General features: G+C 29.8%; 4 protein-coding genes across 6 annotated transcripts; 3 read left to right on the top strand and 1 right to left on the bottom strand.

The window, feature by feature from the left end:
- Positions 1–711: 711 nt before the first annotated feature.
- Positions 712–24649, bottom strand: LOC119606868 (pyridoxal phosphate phosphatase). Its single transcript, XM_037960519.1, has 6 exons — positions 24520–24649; positions 22353–22443; positions 22128–22288; positions 21937–22071; positions 21353–21871; positions 712–1039 (listed from the first exon to the last, which is right to left on the bottom strand). Exons 1-6 carry the CDS (start codon positions 24556–24558, stop codon positions 986–988), a joined length of 999 nt encoding a protein of 332 aa, XP_037816447.1. The 5' UTR covers positions 24559–24649; the 3' UTR covers positions 712–985.
- Positions 2253–8365, top strand: LOC119606867 (anoctamin-3-like). Of its 2 annotated transcripts, none has more exons than XM_037960517.1 (11): positions 2253–2501; positions 2575–2814; positions 2874–3079; positions 3153–3321; positions 3491–3546; positions 3604–3762; positions 3817–3977; positions 4040–4269; positions 6414–7014; positions 7080–7573; positions 7636–8365. In XM_037960517.1, the coding sequence occupies exons 1-11, from the start codon at positions 2454–2456 to the stop codon at positions 7792–7794; spliced, it is 2523 nt and encodes an 840-aa protein (XP_037816445.1). In that variant the 5' UTR covers positions 2253–2453; the 3' UTR covers positions 7795–8365. The 2 variants fall into 2 exon arrangements, with proteins under 2 accessions (XP_037816445.1, XP_037816446.1); XM_037960518.1 differs by having other exon boundaries at positions 4055–4269; positions 7636–8109.
- On the top strand, positions 12420–16272 carry LOC119606869 (glycerol-3-phosphate phosphatase-like). The gene is made up of 4 exons (XM_037960520.1): positions 12420–12656; positions 15227–15390; positions 15456–15590; positions 15663–16272. The coding sequence occupies exons 1-4, from the start codon at positions 12554–12556 to the stop codon at positions 16182–16184; spliced, it is 924 nt and encodes a 307-aa protein (XP_037816448.1). The 5' UTR covers positions 12420–12553; the 3' UTR covers positions 16185–16272.
- On the top strand, positions 18549–21330 carry LOC119606871 (4-nitrophenylphosphatase). Of its 2 annotated transcripts, none has more exons than XM_037960521.1 (4): positions 18549–18872; positions 18929–19092; positions 19396–19530; positions 20726–21330. In XM_037960521.1, the coding sequence occupies exons 1-4, from the start codon at positions 18764–18766 to the stop codon at positions 21239–21241; spliced, it is 924 nt and encodes a 307-aa protein (XP_037816449.1). In that variant the 5' UTR covers positions 18549–18763; the 3' UTR covers positions 21242–21330. The 2 variants fall into 2 exon arrangements, with proteins under 2 accessions (XP_037816449.1, XP_037816450.1); XM_037960522.1 differs by having other exon boundaries at positions 18553–18866.
- Positions 24650–27218: the final 2569 nt, after the last annotated feature.

The raw sequence follows: 27218 nt of genomic DNA on the forward strand, positions 1-27218 counted from the left end.
TACTGTAAATATAATAAACGAGCTTTTTTTAAATAAAATGCCAATAGCAAACTTTTTCACAATATTAGTTTTTATTTGTTTAATTTAAGCTACCAAGAACAATATAACATAAACTTAAATTTAAAACTAAAACCAAAATGAAAGAAAGATTGTGAAATGTAACCTACAAAACTGACTTGTTTTTACTTAATTATATATTTTCCATGAAAACAAGAAATACAATTATAAATACACATCACTAAAATCAAACTATTTACTAATTAATAAAAACCAAACACTGAACAAAAATAACACAATAAAATACAATCTTTTAAGTACCTTAAAACAAACCTTTTTTAAAATAATACAAAAAAATTGAATGTAAACGGATAAATTAAATTAAGCAAACTGTTATTTAACTGCTTTTCTAAAAATCAACATAATTAATTTAATTAAGTGAATTATAAATACAAACTAAATTTGTTTTGAAAAATAATTATGAAAACATTATAAAATATAAACTATAATTTTGCTATAATTTGCATTTAAAACAAAAATGTGTTGTTAAAGTTTTGTAATTTAAAACGAATAAAAACAAATGAATAAGTTTAAAAATTAACATTGACACAAATAAAAAACAATGATATATTTTTTATAAGTAGTATAATTAAATTAAATAGAATTATAATAAAAAAACTAATAATAAAAATAAAAGTTATAATAAACAGAGAAAATTGTTATCATATAAAAAATTATAAGAAATGAAAGTGTTTTTGTTTGAATATAATGAATGTTTAGATAATATCATTTTACTCTCTAAAGCGAATATCATTAAATATATAGGTGTTTTTAACTTAATTCTCAGATTTAAGGTGGCTTATAGTTGATGAAAATTCTTGCCTAGAAAAAGCTCTGCGAGTTTGGTAATTGATTTCAATTGGGTAGACACCAAATTACGTTGTATTTGTAGACTTCAATATATGCAAAAGTGTAGATGACTTAAGACTTAACTCAAAGGTTCATCTTGCGGCCGTAAATTCTTGACTGGGGAATGGTCATCCTGAAAGAGACGAAAAATAAGGTTTTTAGTACAAGCAAATATGGAATTTATATAATATATTCTTTTTAATCTAAATATTGTCTGAAAAATATATTTGGTATATATATTAAGGTTTAAACATTAACAGTCTGTGTTAAAGTTTTCCAAGTTTTTCGAAATTTAATCTAAATATTGTCTGGATAAATAAGAAATTATAGTCGGGCGAGGCCGATCATATAATACCCCACACCTGTTACAAAAATAAAATGTGATTTAGTTTTCATAATAAAGCATTTAAGTTGAATTGTACCTTGCTTGTATTTAAGCCATTTTTTTGTTGAATAAAATTGTGGACATTTAAGGTCCAATGAGGCCCTATAATTATAAAATTCATGAGGGTCATTAAGGCTGGTATAGAACTTGGTTTTACAGCTTTTTGTCGAGATATGAGTATATTAGACATAATTATGAACTTAAAAGGCCTTTTCGGGGGTTCAGTTATATGGGGGCTAGGTGAAATAATGGACCGATCTTAACCATTTTCAATAGGCTTCGTCCCTGGGACAACAGAAGATCATGTACCAAATTTCATTGAAGTATCTTCAAAATTGCGACCTGTAGTTCGATTACAAGGTTTACATGGACGGACAGACGAACGGACGGACATAGCTATATCGACTCAGAAAATGATTAAGGTGGGTATAGGACTAATATTATTGTGCGTTACAAACATCAGCACAAACCCAATATACCCTCCCCACTAAAGTGGTGTAGGGTATAAAAATATATTTGGTATATATGAAGATTTAAACATTAGTCTGTGTTAAAGTTTTCCAAGTTTATCGAAATCTTACAAAATTTTCAGTGGATTGCAAGTTACTATATAGTGCAAGTTACCTAAGTGATATTCAATTCCGCGCGACCTCATTATTTTCTATATTTTTTGAAGAAATTTTCCACGTAAACAAGTGCTTAAACTTTGAAGATTGCATTTTCTATAAAATTTTTTAATTTCTAGGATTTTTTTCATATTTTTTACATTTAGTTTATTTTTGTATGAACGTATACTTAATATTAGAAAATTAAATAATAATCATACGCACCCTGAAACATTAAACATCCTGTATAATGGAGCGTATACTTATTATTCGTAATTGCAAAGTAAGTATACGTTTGTATATTTCATATTAAATATATTTTGGAAAAAAATACAAATTATTGTGAATGATTTGAAAAAATGTAGGCATTACTGAAAATTTGTTTTATTTTCTGACAACTTCAAATAAATGAAAAATAAAATATCAAAAAGAAGAACCAAAAATAAAATTGAAAAATAATTCTAGCTAAAAATTGCAAATTTAATTTAATATTTGTTAGTAATGAATTTTTACTTATAAAAGTTAATGAGTGAAAGAAATCTCTAAAAAAAAATCTAATGGGAAATTGTTGCAAGAGTTCAGTTAAACCGGTCGTTTGTAGAAAGGTCAATTTTGTATAGTTTTAACAGATTTTGGTATTAATAACTTAAAAAAGTTTTTCTTTAAATTATCTTTTAGACCCAACGACACTTTGAGGATGGTATACGTGAAGTTGATTTTGTTATAGGTTTTCATCATTTCGATATACAATTTGATCATGTTAAGAAACGTCATATATTCGAAAGAAATCTAGCTAAAGAGGGTTTGCAAGTGGAATTGGACTTTACACAATGTATACATTTTATAAAAATTCATGCTCCCCTAGAAGTCTTGTATAGTTATGCGGAAATACTGAAAATAAAAATGCCAATGAAAAAGGTAAACATAAATAAAAATTACCTTTTCTAAATTTTATATTAAAAATGTAATATTTATAGCTTCCCGGTCAAGAATTTCTTTATGATAATCCTTATGAAACATGCATAAGTTTAGAGCAGATTTACGAGCAGAAGGATGACAAAGTACCCACATGTTCTGAAAGGATGTGTAAACCATTACTTAGATGTCTTAAATTAAATCCTACAAAATTTCCCCCCAAACAAAAGCGCATATATTCAGAATTTCAAATTAATCATAAAAGTTTGTAAGTTTGTAAAACTCAACTATCATTTAGAAACAAAATATTCGATAATCGATTTTTAATTCTATTAATATAGATACGATACCCAACAATCGAGTTTTTTTGATGCTGGAACCAGAAATAGTATTGTTTATTTTATATTAGAACGTTTACATTTTAGCGATGACGAGAATACACAGGATAATGTGGGCATTGAAAAGTTGCTAGCAGAAGGAGCCTATATCTGTGCCTATACACTACACGATGTAAGTACTAATAGTGGTTAGTTTGTCCATTCACCCAAAGGAATGCAATGTAACTTAAGTTAAGTTTTAAACTTAATACAATTTCATTTCTTGTGGAATATATAATTAACCACAAAATTTCATATTGATGGTAATGAAACTTTAAAAAAGTTATTCTTATTTAATAAAGGAAACAGATCGTTATTTATTATTAAATGAATGGGCTACTGTGAATCGTTTGTTACAGTAAGTTTCTAAAGTAAATTTCAAAATAGTTGCACTAAGTAATATTTCCCATTAAAGCAACCAACCTTTGGATCAAATTAAAGAGTATTTTGGTGCTAAAATAGCCATATATTTTGCCTGGTTGGGTTTCTATACTAATATGTTAATACCTCTAAGCCTTATAGGTTTATTATATTTATTTTTTGGTTACCTAACTAGATCTTGGGATATCGTGAGGTGAATATTTTACAAATAGTGATATAGTCGATAATTATTTAATGATAACTTTAGTACAGAGATTTGTGATCAGACGAGAACAATAATTATGTGTCCTTCCTGTGATCGCCTGTGTGATTATTGGGAACTTAAGGAAATTTGCATAGCAGCTAAAGTTAACTATTTAATTGATAATTATGGCACAGTGGGTTATGCTTTTATAACATCTATATGGGGTATGTTAAATTAAAATATATATTTTTAAATATTTTTAATCGAAGATAAAAAATTTTGCTAGCTGTTTTATTTTTAGAGTTATGGAAACGTTATGTTGCTAAATTAGTTCATAAATGGGGCCTTACCGGTTATACTCAAGAACTAGAGCATGCTCGTCCTCAGTTTTTGGCTAAATTGAAAAAGAATAAAAAGTTGGCATCAAAAATGAATCATTTCTTTGAGCCTGATATACCTTTCTGGTTTACGAAGTGTCTACCTAGTATCACTAATTACAGTATATTACTGTTGTTTGTAAGTTTGCAATATAATATTTTTGAAATTTTTATAGAACCTATTAACTAAAAACGTAGTAAGAGATTTATTTTAAAAGGTCTTCATTTTTTTATAAATAGCTCAGCTTTTGAAAGTAAAAAGTTCAAATATCTTAAAGTAATGGTAGCTGTCTATGGATAAAAGTTCAGACACACATTAAAACGAAATGAAGGCAAATTTTATACATTAACTGTATCATTTTATACTTTCACATCTTTAAGAAAATAGACAGATAAACAAATAAACAAAGAGACGAACGAACAGACAATACCTTTCGTGCAAGTATTATCAAGCTTTTAATTTAACAGACGTACGGCAAGATAGTTTTATTCATCCAGATGCTTTCCTTTAATCCCTACCACGCCTTCAACACGTAATATAGTCTCATAAGGACACACATTATAAAGTCTCCAATATTTGGAAGTATTACAAACGGAAATTTACAGACTGACAGACATTCATACAAACAAACGGGCCTAAAGGCAGAGAATTTATACACTTTAGTTCCATCGTGCTTTAAACTAAGAAGATAGACAGGTAGACAAATAGAAAATTTCAGAGCTCGATATTTTTATGTAAATCCTATCGCAACAACAATGACACAAATGGACGGACGGACATAGGGAGATCGTTCTAGAATATACAATCTGCACCCAATCTTTTTAATGCTTTCCAAATGGAATTACAAAAACATATCTATCTTCTCTGATCCCATTATTTCCAGGCACAGACCTCATTAATGTGGAAATATTACTAAGAAAGATACTTTGAATCGATTGCTGGTCTCTCACTTCCACAAAAATATTAAGTCCTGAAACAGTACGAGATGAATCTCGAGTGATTTAATTGAACGCCTGCCGTGTTGGCTTAATTCACGGTGGCCTTTTTCAACCACTGGGTGAGCTTCTGTGTTCACTCAGCACCTTCCCATTATGTATCTTACACGCAGGTGGCATGAACTATCTAATCAATGACCGTTGCTTAACAAGCACGCAGATTGAATGGCCTCTGTTGAGTCGGCAACAGCAATATATAAGCCCAAGACTTTGTTCTTTCTCACAGACTTCACCACACACTGTGGTAAATCTGGTATGAAGAGATTTGGTATGAACAGATTTGGTATGAACAGATTTGGTATGAACAGATTTGGTATGAACAGATTATAGATTTCACCGTGCATCAGTCTTTTAAACTCAACTTTGCCTTTTCGCGTATTTGGGCTCAAACCACAGCCACAACGTGGATCCCGAAGGAACCTCAACCAACTGACCAGTCAGGACAAGTCCTGCGGACAACTGGCCATCCGTAGTACCGGATTATGTTGTTCTCTGGCTCGACCTCATGTCAAATCATTTCAAGGAAAGTTCGAAGAGTGAATTGATATCACCAGTTTATAGCCTCGTTAGACTAGGGGTAATAGTAACACCTCTTTAGCCCGGGATTGCAATACACCAAGATGAGGGTCTTTCATCAAGGTAACATGCCCCGGGGGGAACAGTACGAGATATTTAAATAATTCGTATTACATATTTGCATCTCCCTAATGGTGGTAGCCATTACCACGATTATTTTTCGCATAATAGAACGTACAGCCTTGCTGTATATAAGCCCAACCTCTACATCAACAAGACAGATGGACAGACAGAAATACATACTAACAGATGGACGAACATAGCCAAATCGTTCTAGAATCTTACCCAGAATTTACATACGGTCTCTCCCCAATATTTCACTGTGTTATAAATGAATATAGATAGACATATACATAGGAGCATAGAAAATTTCAGTCCTCAACATCTTCACGCTAAAGCACTATCACGCACAGGCCTCATTTAACAAAAAGGACAGATGGACAGACATATCAACATTAAAACGGATTTACAAAATTTATCCCAATTTTTCTAGTCTGATGGCAAAAAAAGGCTATTGTTTTCTTATATAAGTCCCACAAGTGCCGATAGATAAGAAACAAAACGTTGACTAGACTTTGGTAATTTCTCTGCCACTAAAATGAGCTATAAATAGAAATGTGTAATATTCCGGTTTTTCTTCAGATTTATTGAGAGAAACTTAATATAATCCGATACTTTTAATATGAATTATATAAGAACTATTCTATTTAGATTTGCATCTCCCTAATGGTAACCATTTCCATGATAGTTTATCGCATGGCCCAACGTGCAGCCCAAAACATAGTTGGCACTGATACACCGGTAGTCTATACTGTTTTCTACTTTCCCATGGCCTCAACTGTTATAGAACTCAGTATGATCACAGCCTTAGCCAATATATACAATAGCCTGGCCGTTGTCTTAACCAACTGGGAATATTGTCGCACACAAAAGGAATACGATGAAAGTGTTACCACAAAAAATTTCATATTCCATTTTATCAATTATTATTCTTCGCTATTCTATATAGCGTTTATCAAAGGTAAACTAGTGGGTTATCCCGGAAAATATAATAGATTTTTTGGTTGGCGTCGCGAAGAATGTCATCATGGTGGTTGTTTGTTGGAATTAGCCATACAACTGACAATTATAATGTTGGGTAAACAAGTATTTTTTGGTATGCTGGAAATGTTAATGCCACCTTTGAAAATTTGTCTAAGTTTAATTAGCTCTAGAAGGGGCGAGTCATTGCAGAGTAACAGTCAATGGTGCAAGGATTATTATTTATTAGCATGGTCTAATAATATGATGTATTTGGAATATTTAGAAATGGGTAAGGGGTTCTTAATGTAAAATGGAGAAAATTGGTGGCATTTGTAAGAATTTTTACTTTAATAGTTATACAGTATGGCTTTGTTACCTTATTTGGTTTGGCGTTTCCTTTGGCTCCCCTATTGGCTTTAATCAACAACCTGTTTGAAACTCGTTTGGATGCCTATAAAATGCTTATGTACTTACGTAGACCAGTGGCTCAGAGAGCTTGTGATATTGGTGTTTGGTTGGGATTTCTTAATATGATTACCAAACTTGCGGTGGCTTCTTGTGCTGTTCTAATTGCCTTTTCCACCAATTTTATAACTAAACTTGTATACATTTCCATCATTAGTAAAGATGGCAGTTTAAAAGGTTACACTGATTTTGTTTTATCACATTTCAATACTAAAGACTTCGAACTACAACCTTTATTAACTAATTCATCGGAATACTTAAATGTGGAGGTGTGTAGATATTGGGATTTTCGTAATCCTCCTTCGTCGCAGAGGCCTTTTGAAAGGCCTATGATATATTGGCAAATTTTGGCGGCAAAATTAGTGTTTATTGTTTTGTATCAGGTTGGTGAAAAATATTGAATTATTTTTAAAGTTTTTTTTTTCTAAATTGTAGCTTGTTTTAGAATTTTATAGGTTTAATTCAAAATATCATATCCTGGTCTATACCTGATGTCTCACGAGATTTACAAAAACGTATAGATCGTGAAAACTATTTGTTACGTGAATTTATTATAGAATATGAAAAGTTATTGGCTTTAGAGCAAAATTATGAACTGGAATGAAATTTTGTGGAAATTCAATGGTGGTTAGTCTTGATCAAAGATATGACGCAAAATAAGCCTATAACGAAACGGCTAAATGTATTCAAAATAATGATTTCTGTATTATCCTGAAGTTTTTTTTCAGAATCTTTAATTATACATATTCAATTGTTTTTTTCCTGAATGCCTCCATACATACATGCTTATCTTCTTATCTTAAAACACATGAACATTTTATTTATTATTAGAAAAACTACACTCAATTATGCATGTAAGCAAAAGTCAATAGTAAAATCTCTATATCATTTTTCAAATTACTTAAACTGCATGTTCAACAGAGGGAAAATATGATAAAAATGTCTGAATGCAAATTAAAAATTCTTTATCACTAAAAATATGTATAAGTAATTTGTTTGCAGTATTATTTCCTTTTTGGATATCAAATTTTATTTATAAGTATTTTTGTATTTTTGTATTGTAAATTGTATTTATATTTATTTTTGTATTTAATGTCACTTAACAAGATCATTGTCAATGTTTTGCTTATTTGTTTGGTCTAATAAAGCAGTGAGTAGTTTTTTTCTTCTCATCTGATTCATATAATAATTGTTTGTTTTGTTTATTTGGCGTCACATTGCACAGTGGGTAAGTTGAAGTTATGAAAGCAATAAATTTCAATGAGTATATGTGTTGTTTTTAAGTTGCCAAGTTAGATAGTGTGATAAACAAAAATTATTTATAATCTAAATTAAACTAGAAGCCTTGAAAAAAAATTTGAGTAAAAAAACTGCCGCTGTATAGCTATAATCTAGTGAATACAAATTAATGTTTATTATTAAAATGTTTTTGTTTATTTTTTTAATAAAAATCTAGATTTTGTTTGTAGTTTTTAAGTCATAACAATACCAATTAAGATGTATATCTATCATTTTGTATGGTTCTATGGAAGCCCTGTGTTATTCATTCCGAATATATCAGTTTAAATACCTTAAAAATTTTAGAAAAATCATGCGTTATCTCAGATTTTAAATTATATTCCATTATGTATGGACCGATTTTGCTGATTGTAACTGCATAATCTTCCATATTAAAATCTCGTTAAATCTCGAGATATCCATTATAATTACTACGTTGATAGTTTTGCATCTATCAAGACTCTTACTTAGAACGTATTAAAATCGTATAATCATCTAAATTTCACCTCCTGCCCCAATTTAGCCACAATTTGTTGAATTTTTGAGTAAAAGTGCATTTGAAAAAAACCAGCTTGCATTTTTTTTAATTTTTTTATTACATTCGAGTCATTTATAACTCTTCTGCACGATTAAAATGATCATAACTGATATATTCATATTCTGATCATAAATGATACATTAGTCGGGAGAAAATGGTACCCTTACCGCGACTCTCCAAACGAGTCTTTTATGAGCCCAACTTTTGATCAGTTTTGACTGTTTTTATAATCTTTTTTGTGTCATGAGCCGAATTTTTAGAGTTATTTTCGAATCATATTATAGTAATTTTTGAGTATTTTTTGAGTAATACGTATGTTTGTTTCAATACAACAGAAAACAGTTTTTGATCTTCCGACTGCGCGAAATATAACTACAAAATAAATTTATAAACAATCATATTTTGAACACCTAGATGACTTATTTGTGATTGCTGTACATTTTGTTATTTTTTTTCAAATATTTTTGTACCCTACACCACTTTAGTGGGGAGGGTATATTGGGTTTGTGCTGATGTTTGTAACGCACAATAATATTGGTCCTTTACCCACCTTAAAGTATACCAATCGGCTTAGAATCATTTTCTGAGTCGATTTAGCTATGTCCGTCCGTCCATGTAAACCTTGTAATCAAACTACAGGTCGCAGTTTTGAAGATAATTCAATGAAATTTGGTACATGATCTTCTATTGTCCCGGGGATGAAGCCTATTGAAAATGGTTAAGATCGGTCCATTATTTCACCTAGCCTCCATACAACTGAATCCCGGAATAGGGCTTGTAAACCTTGTAATCAAACTACAGATGGTAATTTTCGAGATAATTCAATGAAATGAAATGAGATAAAGCCTATTGAAAATGGTTAACATCGGTCCATTATTTCACCTAGCCCCCATACAATTGAACCCCTGAATAGGGCTTGTAAACCTTGTAATCAAACTACAGGTCGCAATTTTGAAGATAATTCAATGAAATATTGTTCCAGAGACGAAGCCTATTGAAAATGGTTAAGATCGGTCCATTATTTCACCTAGCCCCCATACAACTGAACCCCGGAATAGGGCTTGTAAACCTTGTAATAGCACCTATACAAAGCCCCCTTCAAAATTTGACTTAAATGTCCACAATTTTATTCAACAATAAATGGCTTAAGTATATCTGAGGCAATGTACAATTCAACTACAATGCTTTATTATGAAAACAAAATCACATTTTATTTTTGTAACAGGTGTAGGGTATTATATGGTCGGCCTCGCCCGACTATAATTTCTTACTTGTTTAAATATAAATTTTAATTATTTATACTTAGTTTAGTGATTAGTCACCCAACTATTTTCCGTAAAAGTTCATTACCTACTAAGATATTATAATTAAAGCAATGTAACGTAATTTTAATTTCCTTGACAAAAAATCGGTTTCTTATATATCACACAAATTCAAATACTTATACATTTAATTTTATAAACGAAATGAGAATTATATAAACTCTTTATAGGCCACACACAGTTTTTGGCCATCTCTTCGAAAAGAGTCTTTTCTGAGCCCCTTATCTAATCAGTTTCGACTCCTTTTTGAGTAATTTTTAACTGTAAGTGTTGCTGTTCCATTGCAAACAAAACCAATTACATAAAAAACAATTTTAGATCTTACAACTGCTTGAAATATGATCGCAAAATAAGTTTTTAAAACCATCATATTTTAAACATGAGGATGATCAATTTATGATTGCTATACATTTTGTTATTGTTTTTCATATAATCAGTTTTCAATCATATATATAAAGTAATCGATTATGATTGATGAATGATGGACAGAAGAAAATTACAACTTGAGAAATAACAAGTATGAGAACCGATACACATAAAATTTTAAAGAGGATTTTTCGATCCTACAAAACTTATGTTGAATTTCATTACTATTCATGATTTTTTAAGCAAGTTATGAGCATTTAAAGTGATCTTATATGGCGGCTTGGATCCAATATGGATCGTCTTGTTTAGCTTGAATTTTATTGCTACACTCGTATACCTTATATGGTGTTGGGGTGAATTGGAAGAAGTTCCGAAAAACTTTAAAAAGCATTTATCTTGCTTAGTTTTTTTATGAGTTAAAGGATGAATCAACCTTTTAGTGGATTATGGGATTCTTTAAAGTTATGAACTTTCAAGAAATTGTATTTTAAACATTTCTCAAATAGTTCATAGTTTTAACACGTGAAACACTTAAACAAATTTGTGCTCTATATTATGACGCTATTTTTTTATTGTTTTTAAATTTAGTCATTTGTTTTTAATTGACTATCAAGATCGTGAACAATGATGCCGTCCACGTGAAAGATAACGCTGCAAAGCAAAATATTATTTAGTAAAATTTGATAATTATGTATTAATAATTTTGGAAATTTTAAACTAATATTGGAAATTATTTAAGAAAATGTTATTTTATATAAACTCTTAGGGTCATATTCATAAACTTTTATCAAAGGTTTATAAAACAAGTTTTCATATAAAATTTGTTATATAAACCTTTGATAAATGTTTGTGAATATGCCCCTTATTGTATAAGGGAAAAGTAATGCAATAGTAGTATACTTTGTAAATATTTCTAAGTAATTTCTAACAAAATTTATCACGTGTTAAAATAATTTCTCAAAAGTTATTCTCTCTTATGTACATACATATACATATGAGCAACAACAACTCATGTAACATTACCCGATTGACGTCAGAAAAGAGTAGAACATATAAAACAAATAATGGCTAAAATATTATGTTCGGTCACTTTAACCATATGTTTTAGTTGGACCTAACCATACTCAACTGTTTAAGGGTAAACAAATGATAAACCCAACTAAACAAAAACGCTATTTTGTGCTGACAAAACAACAACAAGTTGGACGTAAGAGTGAAGGCGTTTTTAGAGGTCGAATGTGTTATACCCTACTGAACTACGCCTGCGCTATAGATAAGAGTTTTGGAAATTTTTTTAATGCAAAAGTTTCTTGGATGTGGGTGTGTGGAGCTTTGATAAGGAAATGGAAAATATTTATACAATTTAGGTAATACTTTGATTTATGTTGACTTAAACTTGAAAATAGATAATAGATTTTAATATTATTTAAAATGTTTTATTGGTTCTAGTACTAACCAGCTTTACAGGTTTTTAGTCAAAAATTATAAAATAAACTAAACATTGTTATAAAATGTTTAGCACGGAAATGATTTACTGTAAGATCTAGAAAACTTAAAAGTACTGCAGCGAAGTTATTTATAGTTAATATTTAAAAAAGGTTTTATTTTCATAATGTTTTTATCATACCTATTATTAAACCGAACATACCAACCACCTAATAGTAGCACCCCCTACAAAACTCTACATTTAAATCTCAAATTTTGTCTACACAAACATTTAGTTTAAATTAATTCATACGACGTGCCGGTTGTTCTCTGGCGAAAAGTAATAAAAAAATAAACAGTTGCAAACAAATAGTTTTTGCATATTAATAGTGAAAAAAATCCAAAGTTTAAATTAAGGAAAAAAAAATCTTAAAATGTCTATTAAAGCAACAAAACCCAGACATATACTGGAATTAACTGCCCAGGAAAAACAAAAGTTTTTAGATTCATTCGATACCATCTTATCAGATTGTGATGGTGAGTGTTTGAAAACAAATTACACTAAAAATTCATAAATAGTTCCAATAAATGAATTAAATAATAAAACAAATATAAAAATAATAAATGGAAAATTTTTGTAAAATACAAAATAACTCACGTACCAATTATTTGAATAAACTATTTTTAGAATTTTCTCTAAAAGACATTATATACATTATTCCGAGAAATAATAACAAAAAACTTCCGTCTAGTTAATTAAAATCCACAAAAGCCAAAAAAGTGTCTAGTCATCAAAAAAATTAATATATTCATTTAACCAAATACAAAATAATCAAATTTTATTATATCTGCCAAAAAAACAGAAAAGAAACCCACAACATTATTTATATCATCATCAATCAATAATGTGAGAACACTTATAATGTTCAGTGAAATTTACTAATTATTAACAGAACAATTCTAATAGAAATTACACACAATAAATTGAAATTTATTTCCTCACACTTTATTTAGTCATCCACTTGTGTACAGTGGGTTTCACAAGTATGTATGGCTGGCATTCAATCAGCTGTAATTTATACCCAAAAGACGTTTAAAGGTCAAAATCAACTTTTTAGCCGGTTGTGGGAAAATTATTGATTTTCTTATTTATTTTTGTTGTTCATCCTTTCGGCACACATTTGTTGGGCATGCTGTTTGAGGAAGTGGGTTTTATTTATAAGAGATGTTGTCAACATAAATTACACTGGTCTGCAGAAAATATTTTTTTTCGTTCCTCCAAGTGCTCTTAAATCGAGATTTAATTTTAAAGTATACATATCTAGCAAGTAGAACTATTAAGCTATATCCATTTTAAATAATCTAAACTCCTGGCGCGCTGCTGTTTCTAGTAATATTTTTTAATTTTTTCATCCTTAAGTGAATCCCATCATTAATTCAAAGAAATATATAATATATATTTATACCCTACACCACTTTAGTGGGGAGGGTATATTGGGTTTGTGCTGATGTTTGTAACACACATTAATATTTTTCCTACACCCACCTTAAAGTAGGTATACTAATCGGTTTAGAATCATTTTCTGAGTCGATTTAGCTATGTCCATCTGTCCGTCCGTCTGTCCGTCCTTCCGTCTGTCTGTCCATCTGTCCTTCCGTCTGTCCGTCCGTCCATGTAAACCTTTTAATCAAACTACAGGTCGCAATTTTGAAGATAATTCAATGAAATTTGGAACATGATATTCTATTATCCCAGGGATGAAGCCTATTGAAAATAGTTAAGTTCGGTCCATTATTTCACCTAGCCCCCATACAACTGAACCCCAGAATAGGGCTTGTAAACCTTGTAATCAAACTACAGATGGTAATTTTGGAGATAATTCAATGAAATTTTGCACATGATCTTCTATGGTACCGGAGGCGAAGTCTATAATCTAAAATGGTTAACATCGGTCCATTATTTCACCTAGCCCCCATTCAACTGAGCCCGCCGAATAGGACTTTTAAGTTCATAATTATGTTAAATATACTCCTATCTCGACAAAAGGCTGTAAAACAAGTTTTATACTAGCCTTAATTACCCTCATGAATTTTATAATTATAGGGCCTCATAATATGACATCAAAGACATATATTTTGAAAAAAAATTGTAGTGTGATGGGATGAAAGAAGGGTTAATGCATAAATTTTAATATTTCAAAAACTCGACTTGATGGAAAAGAATGAAAAGCAGATATAGATTTTGAATATTAATGTCTTTAATTCTGTTATAATTTTTCTTAAAATAGGATTTCATTGCAGACCAGTGTTATTCATACAATTTGCAAGCATGTGTAAATTCAAGTGTAATGTACACAATTACAGCATTTATACCCAATAAACAAATTTAGGTATAATGAAAAAATATTTAAGACTTTTATTTTAGTTTATAAATTGTTCGACCTTTAACATAAAACGTTTTGAAAATATGCCCAAAATTTCGAAACAACATACAAATTTTTTGACATTACATAGTGAACAGATTGATTGTATATATGTTTTTGTTGTTTTGCTTTTATTCGTCTCAAGATATGTCACAGTTAATATAAAAAATATTTCGCAGGAAAAATTTTAGAACTTAATCTTAAACAATAACCTTGGAACTAGTGGTGTCACCATTACTTCTGGAACCCGTTCCTCGGAACATTAATGTGGTTCTTAAATACTTCTAAATAGTTTTCAAGGAACTAGTTCTTTGAAATTAGTTATACTTTGCTACTACACTAGTTTCGTTACAACTTCTTGGAATCAGTTGAAAACATGAGATTTTATTTGATACCGCGCTAGTTGTGTTGCGACTAAGACAGCGAACTTACAGCCTAGGCACCGTGCTTTTTAACTCATTACTTTTCAATAGAAGTTTTTGCTGGGATAGTCCGAGAGATTTTTGGGTGATAAAAACCAAAATCAGATTTGGTTTAGCACCTAAATATACATGAAATCTCGTCAAATTAGTTTTAAAAGTTTTTACAAACCTTACTTTCGTTGGCCTGTGGAATCAGTCTGTAGGAATGATTGCTTTTCTGAATAGTCTAATCTAATCTATATCAATTTATTTTCATTTTCAGGAGTTGTTTGGATGCTACTTGAGGGTATACCGAATGCAGGACAAGCCATCAATTTACTTAAAAATGAAGGGAAAAAATATAAATTTATCTCTAATAATAGTATGCGTACCGATGAACAGTATTTACAGAAATTTAAAGAAACTGGAGTACAAAATGTAAACAAGGTAAAAACATAAAAATTATCACAACACTAAAGTTCAGAAATTAATTTAAAAATTTTTAATTTTAGGAAGATTTAGTTTATCCCGTTAAAGCCATTGTTAAGCACATAAATCAAAACTTTCCACAACAGCCCTGTTTGGTTTTAGGTTCTAAAGCTTTTAATTCAACACTCAGGGAAAATGGTGTCAATGTTAAAACGGTGGTATGTAAAAATAAAAATTATGGATTACTTTAAGACTACATGCGATATTTATATTTCATTTTATTTTTCTAGGTAACTCCCCCCAACATTGAACTAGAGGATCTCCCAGCTCTCATTAAACCCACCGATAAAGTGGCCGCTGTCATTTTTGACATTCATGTCAATATGACCTTTACCGAATTGGCATTGGCTCAACAATATCTAATGCATAAAGACTGTCAACTTATTGTGGGAGCTTTCGATGACAGTATCCCCATATCGAAGAATTTCTCTACATTAGGACCTGCCGGTGTAATCAAAATCCTAGCTGAAACTTGTCACAAAGAAATACAATTATTTGGTAAACCTGGTCACTTTTTGGGTCAATATCTATTACAACATTTCCATATTAATCAACCGAAACGCGTTTTATTTGTCGGTGATAATTTGGATATGGATATTAAATTTGGTCTCAATTTGGGTTTTCAAACTTTGTTTGTGTTGAGTGGTGCTCATTCCATGGAGGATATGTTGGCAAAACCTTTAGAGTCACAGCCAGATTTCTATGCTGATAGTATGGGAGATTTTTTGCCATTTTTCAATGATTTAAAGTAAATATATTTATTGTATGAATGTTTCTTTATGTGTGTGTAAATAATTTAGTGAAAATTAAATAAATGTATGTTTGTATGTTATTGTCAAAGCGTTGTAGCTAAAGAAATTGTAATTATTTTGTGGACGGCAAATTTAAAAGCAATTGAGGTAATTGCGTTTTTATATATGTGTGAAAATGGTAATGCAACTCATATTTTAGGCATAAACATTATAACCCACTAATGCAGTAGAGAACGAATTGATTTTTTTAATTTTAAAATTGGATCAAAAAAATTAGGTTCATATTAAACAAAGTTAGTTTGAAAGGAGGAGTTATGTTAGATCAGAGCCGAAGTCGGACCTGTTATGAACCACTATCGGACCTGTTATGAGCTCGTTTTCCGGAGACTCTAGTGTGAATCGCACCCAGGACCTTCGGACTGACAGACTAGTGAAAGTGATTTTCAGACACTGAACTAGAACTGAACGGGAAATGAACTAGAACTGAACTAGAACTGAACTAGAACTGAACTAGAACTGAACTAGAATTGAACTAGAACTGAACTAGAACTGAACTAGAACTGAACTAGAACTGAACTAGAACTGAACTAGAACTGAACTAGAACTGAACTAGAACTGAACTAGAACTGAACTAGAACTGAACTAGAACTGAACTAGAACTGAACTAGAACTGAACTAGAACTGAACTAGAACTGAACTAGAACTGAACTAGAACTGAACTAGAACTGAACTAGAACTGAACTAGAACTGAACTAGAACTGAACTAGAACTGAACTAGAACTGAACTAGAACTGAACTAGAACTGAACTAGAACTGAACTAGAACTGAACTAGAACTGAACTAGAACTGAACTAGAACTGAACTAGAACTGAACTAGAACTGAACTAGAACTGAACTAGAACTGAACTAGAACTGAACTAGAACTGAACTAGAACTGAACTAGAACTGAACTAGAACTGAACTAGAACTGAACTAGAACTGAACTAGAACTGAACTAGAACTGAACTAGAACTGAACTAGAACTGAACTAGAACTGAACTAGAACTGAACTAGAACTGAACTAGAACTGAACTAGAACTGAACTAGAACTGAACTAGAACTGAACTAGAACTGAACTAGAACTGAACTAGAACTGAACTAGAACTAGAACTGAACTAGAACTGAACTAGAACTGAACTAGAACTGAACTAGAACTGAACTAGAACTGAACTAGAACTGAACTAGAACTGAACTAGAACTGAACTAGAACTGAACTAGAACTGAACTAGAACTGAACTAGAACTGAACTAGAACTGAACTAGAACTGAACTAGAACTGAACTAGAACTGAACTAGAACTGAACTAGAACTGAACTAGAACTGAACTAGAACTGAACTAGAACTGAACTAGAACTGAACTAGAACTGAACTAGAACTGAACTAGAACTGAACTAGAACTGAACTAGAACTGAACTAGAACTGAACTAGAACTGAACTAGAACTGAACTAGAACTGAACTAGAACTGAACTAGAACTGAACTAGAACTGAACTAGAACTGAACTAGAACTGAACTAGAACTGAACTAGAACTGAACTGAACTAGAACTGAACTAGAACTGAACTAGAACTGAACTAGAACTGAACTAGAACTGAACTAGAACTGAACTAGAACTGAACTAGAACTGAACTAGAACTGAACTAGAACTGAACTAGAACTGAACTAGAACTGAACTAGAACTGAACTAGAAATGAACTAGAACTGAACTAGAATTGAACTAGAACTGAACTAGAACTGAACTAGAACTGAACTAGAACTCAACTAGAACTGAACTAGAACTGAACGGGTTAATTATAAGCTGACCAGTCTCCAGCTAATTAAATGTAAAATTAGCACGTGCTAAATTTGTCTAAACAATTTGTTGCATACTAATATGTAAAAATTAACTACATAATTGAAATTGCGATAACGATCAATCTTGTACCAATTAATTAAAATGCTTGTGGCATCTTAATGTCATCAAGAAAATCTAAATAAATTTAGATGCTTCTTTCTATGTCTCAGTTATTGAAACTGTATGTAAACAAATATCAATTGTTTTAAGAATAAGTATACTTCAAGAATATATACACATACATAAATAAACATTAGGGTGTCACATTTAGTAAGGTTTCTAAAAATTCTGTGTTTCAACTAAGTAAAAAAAATATATGATATGACAATATTATTATTAAAGCCAGTGGTATAAAATCCAGTGATAATGATGGAAAATTTAATGGAGTTAATTTTGAGGTAATTTTTTGGCCCATCCTAATAGATATGTTTATAGATATTTTCCACCATTTATTATGTGAAACCTGGCAGAGAAAACTACAAACATTCGCAGTAATTGATACATACATTGAAGTAAAATACACACAATCTCAAAACTCAATAAAAAAAATTTAGTTGCATTTCAGACGCCCATCTATAGAGAACTAAGCTCATAATAACCTCTAAACCTTTAAATCAAAGTGAAAACAAAAACTATTTTTTTCAATATTTTAATTAAATAATTCAACTGTTAATAATTCACATAAAATAACAATATACAAAGAAACAATATGTCTTGTCAATTAAAGTCAACAGATTTTTTAAATAATTTAACGCTAGAGGAAAAACAAAATTTTCTCGATTCATTTGATTTGGTATTTTGTGATTGTGATGGTGCGAGTGTGTGTGTGTCAAATCAAAATTATACTATTTTAATTTAATTTTACAAATTTCAGGTGTTATTTGGCAAAATTTTTATGATGAAATACCTGGTTCATCGGATGCTGTTAAATATTTACGTAATATTGGCAAACATGTAGCTTTTGTTACAAATAATAGTATTATTTCAACGAAAGATCAATTGAGTAAATTTGCCAGCTGCGGTTTGGAAATTGAAGAGGTAGGTTGGAGGTTATTCGAGTAACATTTCTAATTAAAATGTATTCGGAATAATCGGTGTTACCATTATGGGTTTATTGCAAATAATTATAGATAACAAAATCAACCTTGTTATGTATTTCTTTAGTATTATATATTATTGTTTTTAGTATTATATGAATATTTATAAAATATTTAATTTTATAAAATTGACTTTAATGAAATAAAGGCTTAACACATTTGTCCTCTAGTTAAAATTGCATTTATCGGTCAAAGTGTCTAAGAATTTAATCTTAGGACAAATTTCATTTAATTTTTTTTACAGAGTGATTTAATACATCCCGCCAAAACCATCTGTGATTATTTGAAAATGGAAAATTTTGAAGGCCTTATATTGTGTTTCGCCTCCAGAGTATTTAAAGAACATTTGCGTGAAAATGGATTTCTGATTGTGGAAGAGGTTTGTTAAGTATTTATAAAAGATTTTCTAATAAGTGAATTACGTATGCAAGTTAATATAGCTTTGATGTAAAGCCCGGTTGCGTTCGATCAATATATTGGGTCCGAACAATATGAAGTCATCGAAAAATTTTATTAAACTACTTATAGGAAATCGAGAATTTTTGTAAAAATTCATTAAAGGGCTAAATAAGCCAATTAAGTAAAAAAATATGTAAAGGACGAGTAAGTTAAACAAGTACGTTAAAGTCGAAATCGTAGTCTTACTCGAAAGTCAATCGAAATTGAAAATAAATAAGGAAGTCAGAAAATATCCTCAAAAAGTCAAAGAAGAAATTATAAGCTGCTTTTATTAGAAAATCTTTTATTTCATTTTGTTTTGGACATTTTTATACCCTACACCATTTTAGTGGGGAGGGTATATTGGGTTTGTGCTGATGTTTGTAACGCACAATATTATTGGTCCTATACCCACCTTAAAGAATACCAATCGGCTTAGAATCATTTTCTGAGTAGATTTAGCTATGTCCGTCCGTCTGTCCATGTAAACCTTGTAATAAAAATACAGGTCGCAATTTTGAAGATAATTCAATGAAATTTGGTTCATGATCTTCTATTGTCCCAGGGACGTAGCTTAGTGAAAATTGTTCAGATCGGTCCATTATTTCTCCCAGCCCCCATACAACTGAACCCCCGAATAGGGCTTGTAAACCTTGTAATCAAACTGGAGGTCGCAATTTTGAAGATAATTCAATAAAATTTGGCACATGATCTTCAAAGCCTATTGAAAATGGTTAACATCGGTCCATTATTTCACCTAGCCCCATACAACTGAACCCGACGAATACAGCTTTTAAGTTCATAAATATGTTTAATATACTCATATCTCGACGAAAAGCTGCAAAACCAAGTACTATACTAGCCTTGATGACCCTCATGAATTTTATAATTATAGGGTCTCATTTTACCATAGCCCCTATTCAAAGTCCCCTTCAAAATTTGACTTAAATGTCCACAATTTTATTCAACAATAAATGTTTTAAGTATATCTGAGGCAAGGTACAATTCAACTTAAATGCTTTATTATGGAAACTAAATCACATTTTATTTTTGTAACAGGTGTAGGGTATTATATGGTCGGCCTCGCCCGACTATAATTTCTTACTTGTTTTAATTTATGTTTTTCCCATCGCTAGGATGAACGTTTTATTAAAAATGGCTCACTTTCCGATTTGTATCACGCTATATACACTCAAGAACCAGTACATGCTGTTATTATTGATGTGGATTTTAACTTAACAGCCTGGAAGCTAATGAGAGCTCAAGTACATTTAAAAAATTCACAATGTTTATTTATAGCCGGTGCTGCAGATCCACAAATACCGTTTGGAGGTAATGAACTCATAGGACCAGGGGCTTATATAAAAATCGTCGAAGAAGCTAATCAATGTAAAGCGAAAATATTTGGCAAACCTGGTGTAGAACTGGGAGAACTATTGCTAAAGACATTCAACATTGAAAATCCGCAAAGAGTGCTAATGTTGGGCGATAGTTTGAAGAGTGATATACAATTTGGTAAAATGTGTGGCTTTCAAACTTTATTAGTGCTAACGGGGGGAACAAAACCAGAAGATTTGAATAGTTTACTAACTGAAGAAAATAAACCCGATTATATACTAGAAAAGCTAGCAGATTTAAATGAGTTTTTTTAGTTTAATTTTTAAGAATTAAGAAAGAGAACAATTTACTATTATTATAAAAATTATTAAATATTAAAGATAATTAAATATGTATAAATAAACTTAAACATTACTTTTATTTACATCTTTCATAAATTCCACAAAATCAGCAACACTTTGGGCATAATAATTTGGTATAACATTCTCATCTATTTGAGATATTAACTCCTCATAGGAAGTGCCACCACTGAGCACTAACAGCGACTGAAAACCACATGATGTGGCGAAACGTATGTCCTGTTCCAGCATATCACCAATCATGAGAACTCGATCTGATGTGGGTATATGGGAACGTTGCATTAATACCTCAGCCAATGCTCTGCCAGGTTTACCAAATGTTAACATTTCCTTACGGCTCGTTTGTTCCAACATCTTGACAAACGGTCCAGGACCCATAACAGATAAGTCTTTGGTAACAGGTAAAACAAAATCAGTGGCTCCTCCAATTAACAGGCAGTCAGGTTGACGTAAATACATATTGGCCTTCATTAATTTAAGAAAAGATAAATTAAAATCGAAATCTATAATCACAGCTTTAACTGGCTGACTATCTACGACATGACCAATGGCTTCAGTAAACGATTCCTTAACAATAACATTGGGCTGCAATGAACAAATTATATATATAAACTTTTACAATTACTACTTAAATTTTCTTAAGTACTAACCCCTTCCAATAAATCGTAACCAGCTCGTTTTAATACATTTTTAAATTCCTCTGATGCTAGAATATAAATTAGTCCCTTAAACTTAATGCTATTTAAATACTCAACTATACTTTTGGCAGGATGCATGATATTTTCCTAGGAATAAAATAAATTTAATTATATTCAACAATAGATTTATTTCAAAAACTTACCGCTTTTATCTCAATATTTTTTTTAATCAATTTTTGTATACACTGCTCTTCGGGTCTTACACTGTTGTTGGTAATGAAGGTTAGGTGTTTGCCAGCTTGTCGTAGTGCATTAAATCCGTCGGCTGAACCTTCAATGATATGTGACATATTCCAAACAACACCTAAAATATTTAGCAATAAAATTGTTGTAAAATGTTATAATAAATTGTGAAATTTTTCACTTACCATCAATATCGGAGAATACATGATCAAATGAATCCAAAAATTTACGTTTTTCTTCGCTAGAAAGTGTTAAAATATTTCGAGGAGTCATAGTCTTGAATTAGAAATAAAAATGATTTTATATATTTGTAGACGATTAATTACACTGCGTGACAAAATTAACAAAAAGTGAATATAGTCTCCACGTAATCTAGTGTAGATCTAGTAAAGTAGTTCACAACATCATATTCAAAATTTTAATATACCCCGAAAATTGGGAGTTTTAACCAATATATTGGGTTTGTGCTGATGTTTGTAACATATAAAAATATTCGTCCTATACCCACTTTAAAGTATACCAATCGGCTTAGAATCGTTTTCTGAGTCGATTAAGCTATGTCCATCCGTCTGGCTGGCTGTCCATGTAAACCTTGTGCGCAAGATACAGACTGTCTCAAGTCTACCCAGTGGATGAAAAAGACCACAGTGAAATAAGTCTTAACTATGTTGTTTAGACAGAAATCGTTATGAAATTTTGTACAAATTTGTTTTTTGTGCCTAAAAATAATATTTTAAAGTATGACTGACATCGTGTTATATTATACCAGTTCAGACAATGGCTTTAATCTTCACAACTGACTGAAAAACAAGTATAATTATGATCTTTTTGATATCTCGAAATTAAAAGAAAATGTAACAGGTTAAACCTTTATTTTAAAAGATTAGACTTTCAGATGACATAACATATTTCGTAAATTAAGTTGACTTCGCGCTGTTATAACGTTTTAAGTATGGCCAAAACCTTAGTGATATGATATCTCGAAAAAGTGATGTGATTTACGTTAATTGGAATTTTTTTTTTATTATAAAATCATTATTTTTTAGCGTAGACTCATAAAATTTTGTAAGAAGATAGTGAATCAATTGTCGACTTTTTTTTTGAGATTATTCAAATGTTATATTGCATTTCAGGTTAACGATATCTGAGGGTATATTAAAAATGTACTTATGATTCATATTAGACACTTAACTCGACAACTCATTTTATAATTTTCTTATCAGCAGTTTAGAAATTACAGAAAAACCCTTTTTTCCAAAATTACATCATCATTCGTGTATTTCTAGAATCAATACATTATTGTAAAAGCAAAATATAGATCAAAGTTCACAAAAAAACCCAAATTCTATCAATAAATACAGTCAAACTCGCTTATAACGAATTCTCGGTTATTACGAACAAGTTTTCAAGTCCCGCTATTTTGGTAACTATTTTCATACAAAAAACATATCTTATAACGAACTCGGTTATTACGAATCCTCGTATAAAACGCACTACTTTTTCCGTTATAAACGAGTTTGACTGTAAATATTTTTAAATTTATGTCAAGCAACCTAAGATTATCAAATAGACGATCTGTAGAGTCTGAATATATGTGCATATTTAGATTTTTGTCAATGAACTCAAAAATTTCCCTGTTTTTGGCAAAACAAATACAAAATTTAGATGTTAGTATTGATAAGATTATATTACTTATTTTTAAATTCAACAAACAAATATTTTTTAGAAATACTTTATAACTTCTTATCAGTGTTTTTTTATTGTATTTTTAACTAAAAAACGAGTTTAAATTATTCACGTTTAAATTGTAAAATTTGACAAGTCATGCACGTGAATAAGAAATTTTAATCTATTTCTCTTCAGAGTTTTTATAGCTCTATATGGCTGTACACGAAAATATACTTATTTTTTAAGAAATGTCAATTCCTTTCACTTAGATCCTCTACACTAGGTCATTTCATAGTGGACAGATGGACGGTAAGTTGTCTTTTATTTTAGAAGAAACGATATAACGATTTGTTGCAAATATAATGATTTGAATAATATCAAAATGTTATACAATTTTTAATACCGTTTAATTTGAAACTATATTTTTGATATATAACCTTTTAGCAGGAAATGAGCTATATGTTTATTTATTTCTTTCTGCTTTGTTTTTCAAAAGTCTACAACTAGTATTTAATAAAAAACAAAGTACTTTTAAATCTTAACAAGATTAGATAAGAATTTAAAATAAATAAAAGATACAAAAGATTAAAGGTTTTATTCGTAGACAAATCTTTGATTTTACGTTTATAAAAAATTTTCACTTTAATTTTAAATTGTATATTTTTTAATATTTTTTAAACTCACTTTATTAACTTGTAAATAAGTTTTTAAAAGTTTTAACATATAAAGAATATATTTAATTTTTACACTCTATTTTCAGTTTGAAGTTAAGAACGTTTTTCTTTATAAAACAATTCCGTTCGAAAATTAAAGTGCAACTGAAATAAAAAAGCGAGAGTTAAAAGTATTTGTTTTGTGAAATAAATAAAAGAATTTTTTTGCGAAATTTAATATTGAATATTTTGGTTTGTCATTCATAATCTTATCGCCTGCAGTTTTCTAATGTTATTTGTTGTTATATGTTTTTGTTTTGTTTGTATTTGATTCTTAAACACCTATAACTCAATTTACAAGATTTATTTTATTATTCAATATTATAAAGATAAAATATAAATATAAAATTTCACGATCTTCGATATACATTTTTCTAAATTCTAAATATTTTTTTCTTCAATAATATATTCATAACGTTAAAAGAAGGATAGATGTATTCATAACTCATTTTACACACATTTGCTTTGTATATAGTTTGTTTGTATCTATATCTTTTGCTGGGGGTCTTACCGTTTCAATTATAATAATAATTGAATTCATATACACTGTGCTACATAAATTAAGTTGTAAAATCAGATTTCCATAATTATTTAAATTAACAATAGAGTGACTTTTAGAAGAATTCCTCATTTCTTTAGGATTTCAAGAAAACATAAAGTTTTTTCCTCAACATAATTAAATTTTGAAAATTTTTTGTTATCTAGTGTTTCATCATAGTTATAATATTACCAATATCAAACATGTGGTTCCAGCAGCAGATAATATAGAAATTTAATTTATTTTTTGTAATTAATAGACACGTATAAAAATGTGAAGAAATTGTAACAATTATTTAAATTTAATTTAAATGAACATTTATTTATATGAAAACGCAAAACGTGTTATTATTGTTAAATGTTATATTTACTTAAACGATAAATAATTGTAAATTTTTTTTAAGTAAAATTACAATTATAATGAAGTTTTAATAAAAAACAACTAATCATACAGTTTACCATATGATACCCCACACTGGTTATAAGAAAATATAGATTTTCGACATCGGCTTTTATCTATCCTCTGGAAACCCTTTTACTATAAAGGCCTTATTCACAAACATTTATCAAAGGTTTATAGAACAAATTTTGTATGAAAATTTGATTTATAAACCTTTGATAAAAGTTTATGAATAAGGCTGTAAGATTTAATAAAAAGTAAAAAATCTGGGGTATAAATAAATAAATTTTGAATCGAAAATGAAAAAGATTATATATGTTCACAGATTTTTCAATTGGATACTTATTTGCATTTTAAACTTAATTGGCCGCTTACTTAAAGAACTTGAAAGAAAACTTGCAGTTATTTTTTTAATTGAAAGCTTTTTAATGTTTGTTAAAAAAAGGCCCACCTTATTGATGTGTCAGCTTAATAACATTCGGTACTGTAAGGAAATTTATTAAAATACATTGTTCAACAAATTGCCATGCACTGCTTTATCGATATTATGTGCAGTATATTTATGTATTATTTAGCAAAGTGCCAAACCATAACAACTGTTTAATGTTTAAAATAACCGTTAGGACGACACATTTTAAAAGCACACTTTTCATTACTTTTTGTTTCACGATTGGAAGCTGAAAATAGTAATTACTAACAATTAATTATTTTTAGGAATATTTGTATAAAAACCACAATTTTTAAACGGTTTGGTCCGTTCTGACACTAGTCTTCATAATAGAGATAATAGAAATAACATCTTCAGAAAAGACATTACAAAATTTAAAACATTCCAGCAATTCGCATTATTTCAAAAATATAAACACTTCTGCATATATTGCCGTGGACATCAATGTGTTTATAATAAATATATTAAAATCTCATAATTTTCATTTCACACCAAAATTTGATTTTTTTAATCATTTAATAATTTCTTGGCTAACTAAAGGCTTAAAATCTGTGATCACTTTCATTTCCCACTAAAAACGGATTTTTTGAATGAGAACATAAAAGTCTGTTTTTCTCGAAAACTATAAGAGATACAGCAAAAACAAGTGAAATCTGTAATCACTTTTATTTCCCACTGAAAATCGAAAACTATAAGAGATACAGCAAAAATAAGTGAAATCTGTGATCACTTTATTTCCCACTAAAAATCGATTTTTTGAGTGAAAACATAAAAGTGCGTTTTTCTCGAAAACTATAAGAGATACAGCAAAAACAAGTGAAATCTGTGATCACTTTTATTTCCCACTGAATTCGATTTTTTGAGTGAAAACATAAAAGTGCGTTTTTCTCGAGAACTGTAAGAGATACAGCAAAAACAAGTGAAATCTGTGATCATTTTTATTTCCCACTGAAAATCGATTTTTTGAGTGAAAACATAAAAGTGCGTTTTTCTCGAGAACTATAAGAGATACAGCAAAAACAAGTGAAATCTGTAATCACTTTTATTTCCCACTGAAAATCGAAAACTATAAGAGATACAGCAAAAATAAGTGAAATCTGTGATCACTTTATTTCCCACTAAAAATCGATTTTTTGAGTGAAAACATAAAAGTGCGTTTTTCTCGAAAACTATAAGAGATACAGCAAAAACAAGTGAAATCTGTGATCACTTTTATTTCCCACTGAAAATAGATTTTTTGAATGAGAACATAAAAGTCCGTTTTTCTCGAAAACTATAAGAGATA

This window comes from Lucilia sericata, unplaced genomic scaffold, assembly GCF_015586225.1.
Source record: "Lucilia sericata isolate MDLA Ls3-8-SP2 unplaced genomic scaffold, ASM1558622v1 Contig000632F_arrow, whole genome shotgun sequence".
Taxonomy (NCBI): domain Eukaryota; kingdom Metazoa; phylum Arthropoda; class Insecta; order Diptera; family Calliphoridae; genus Lucilia; species Lucilia sericata.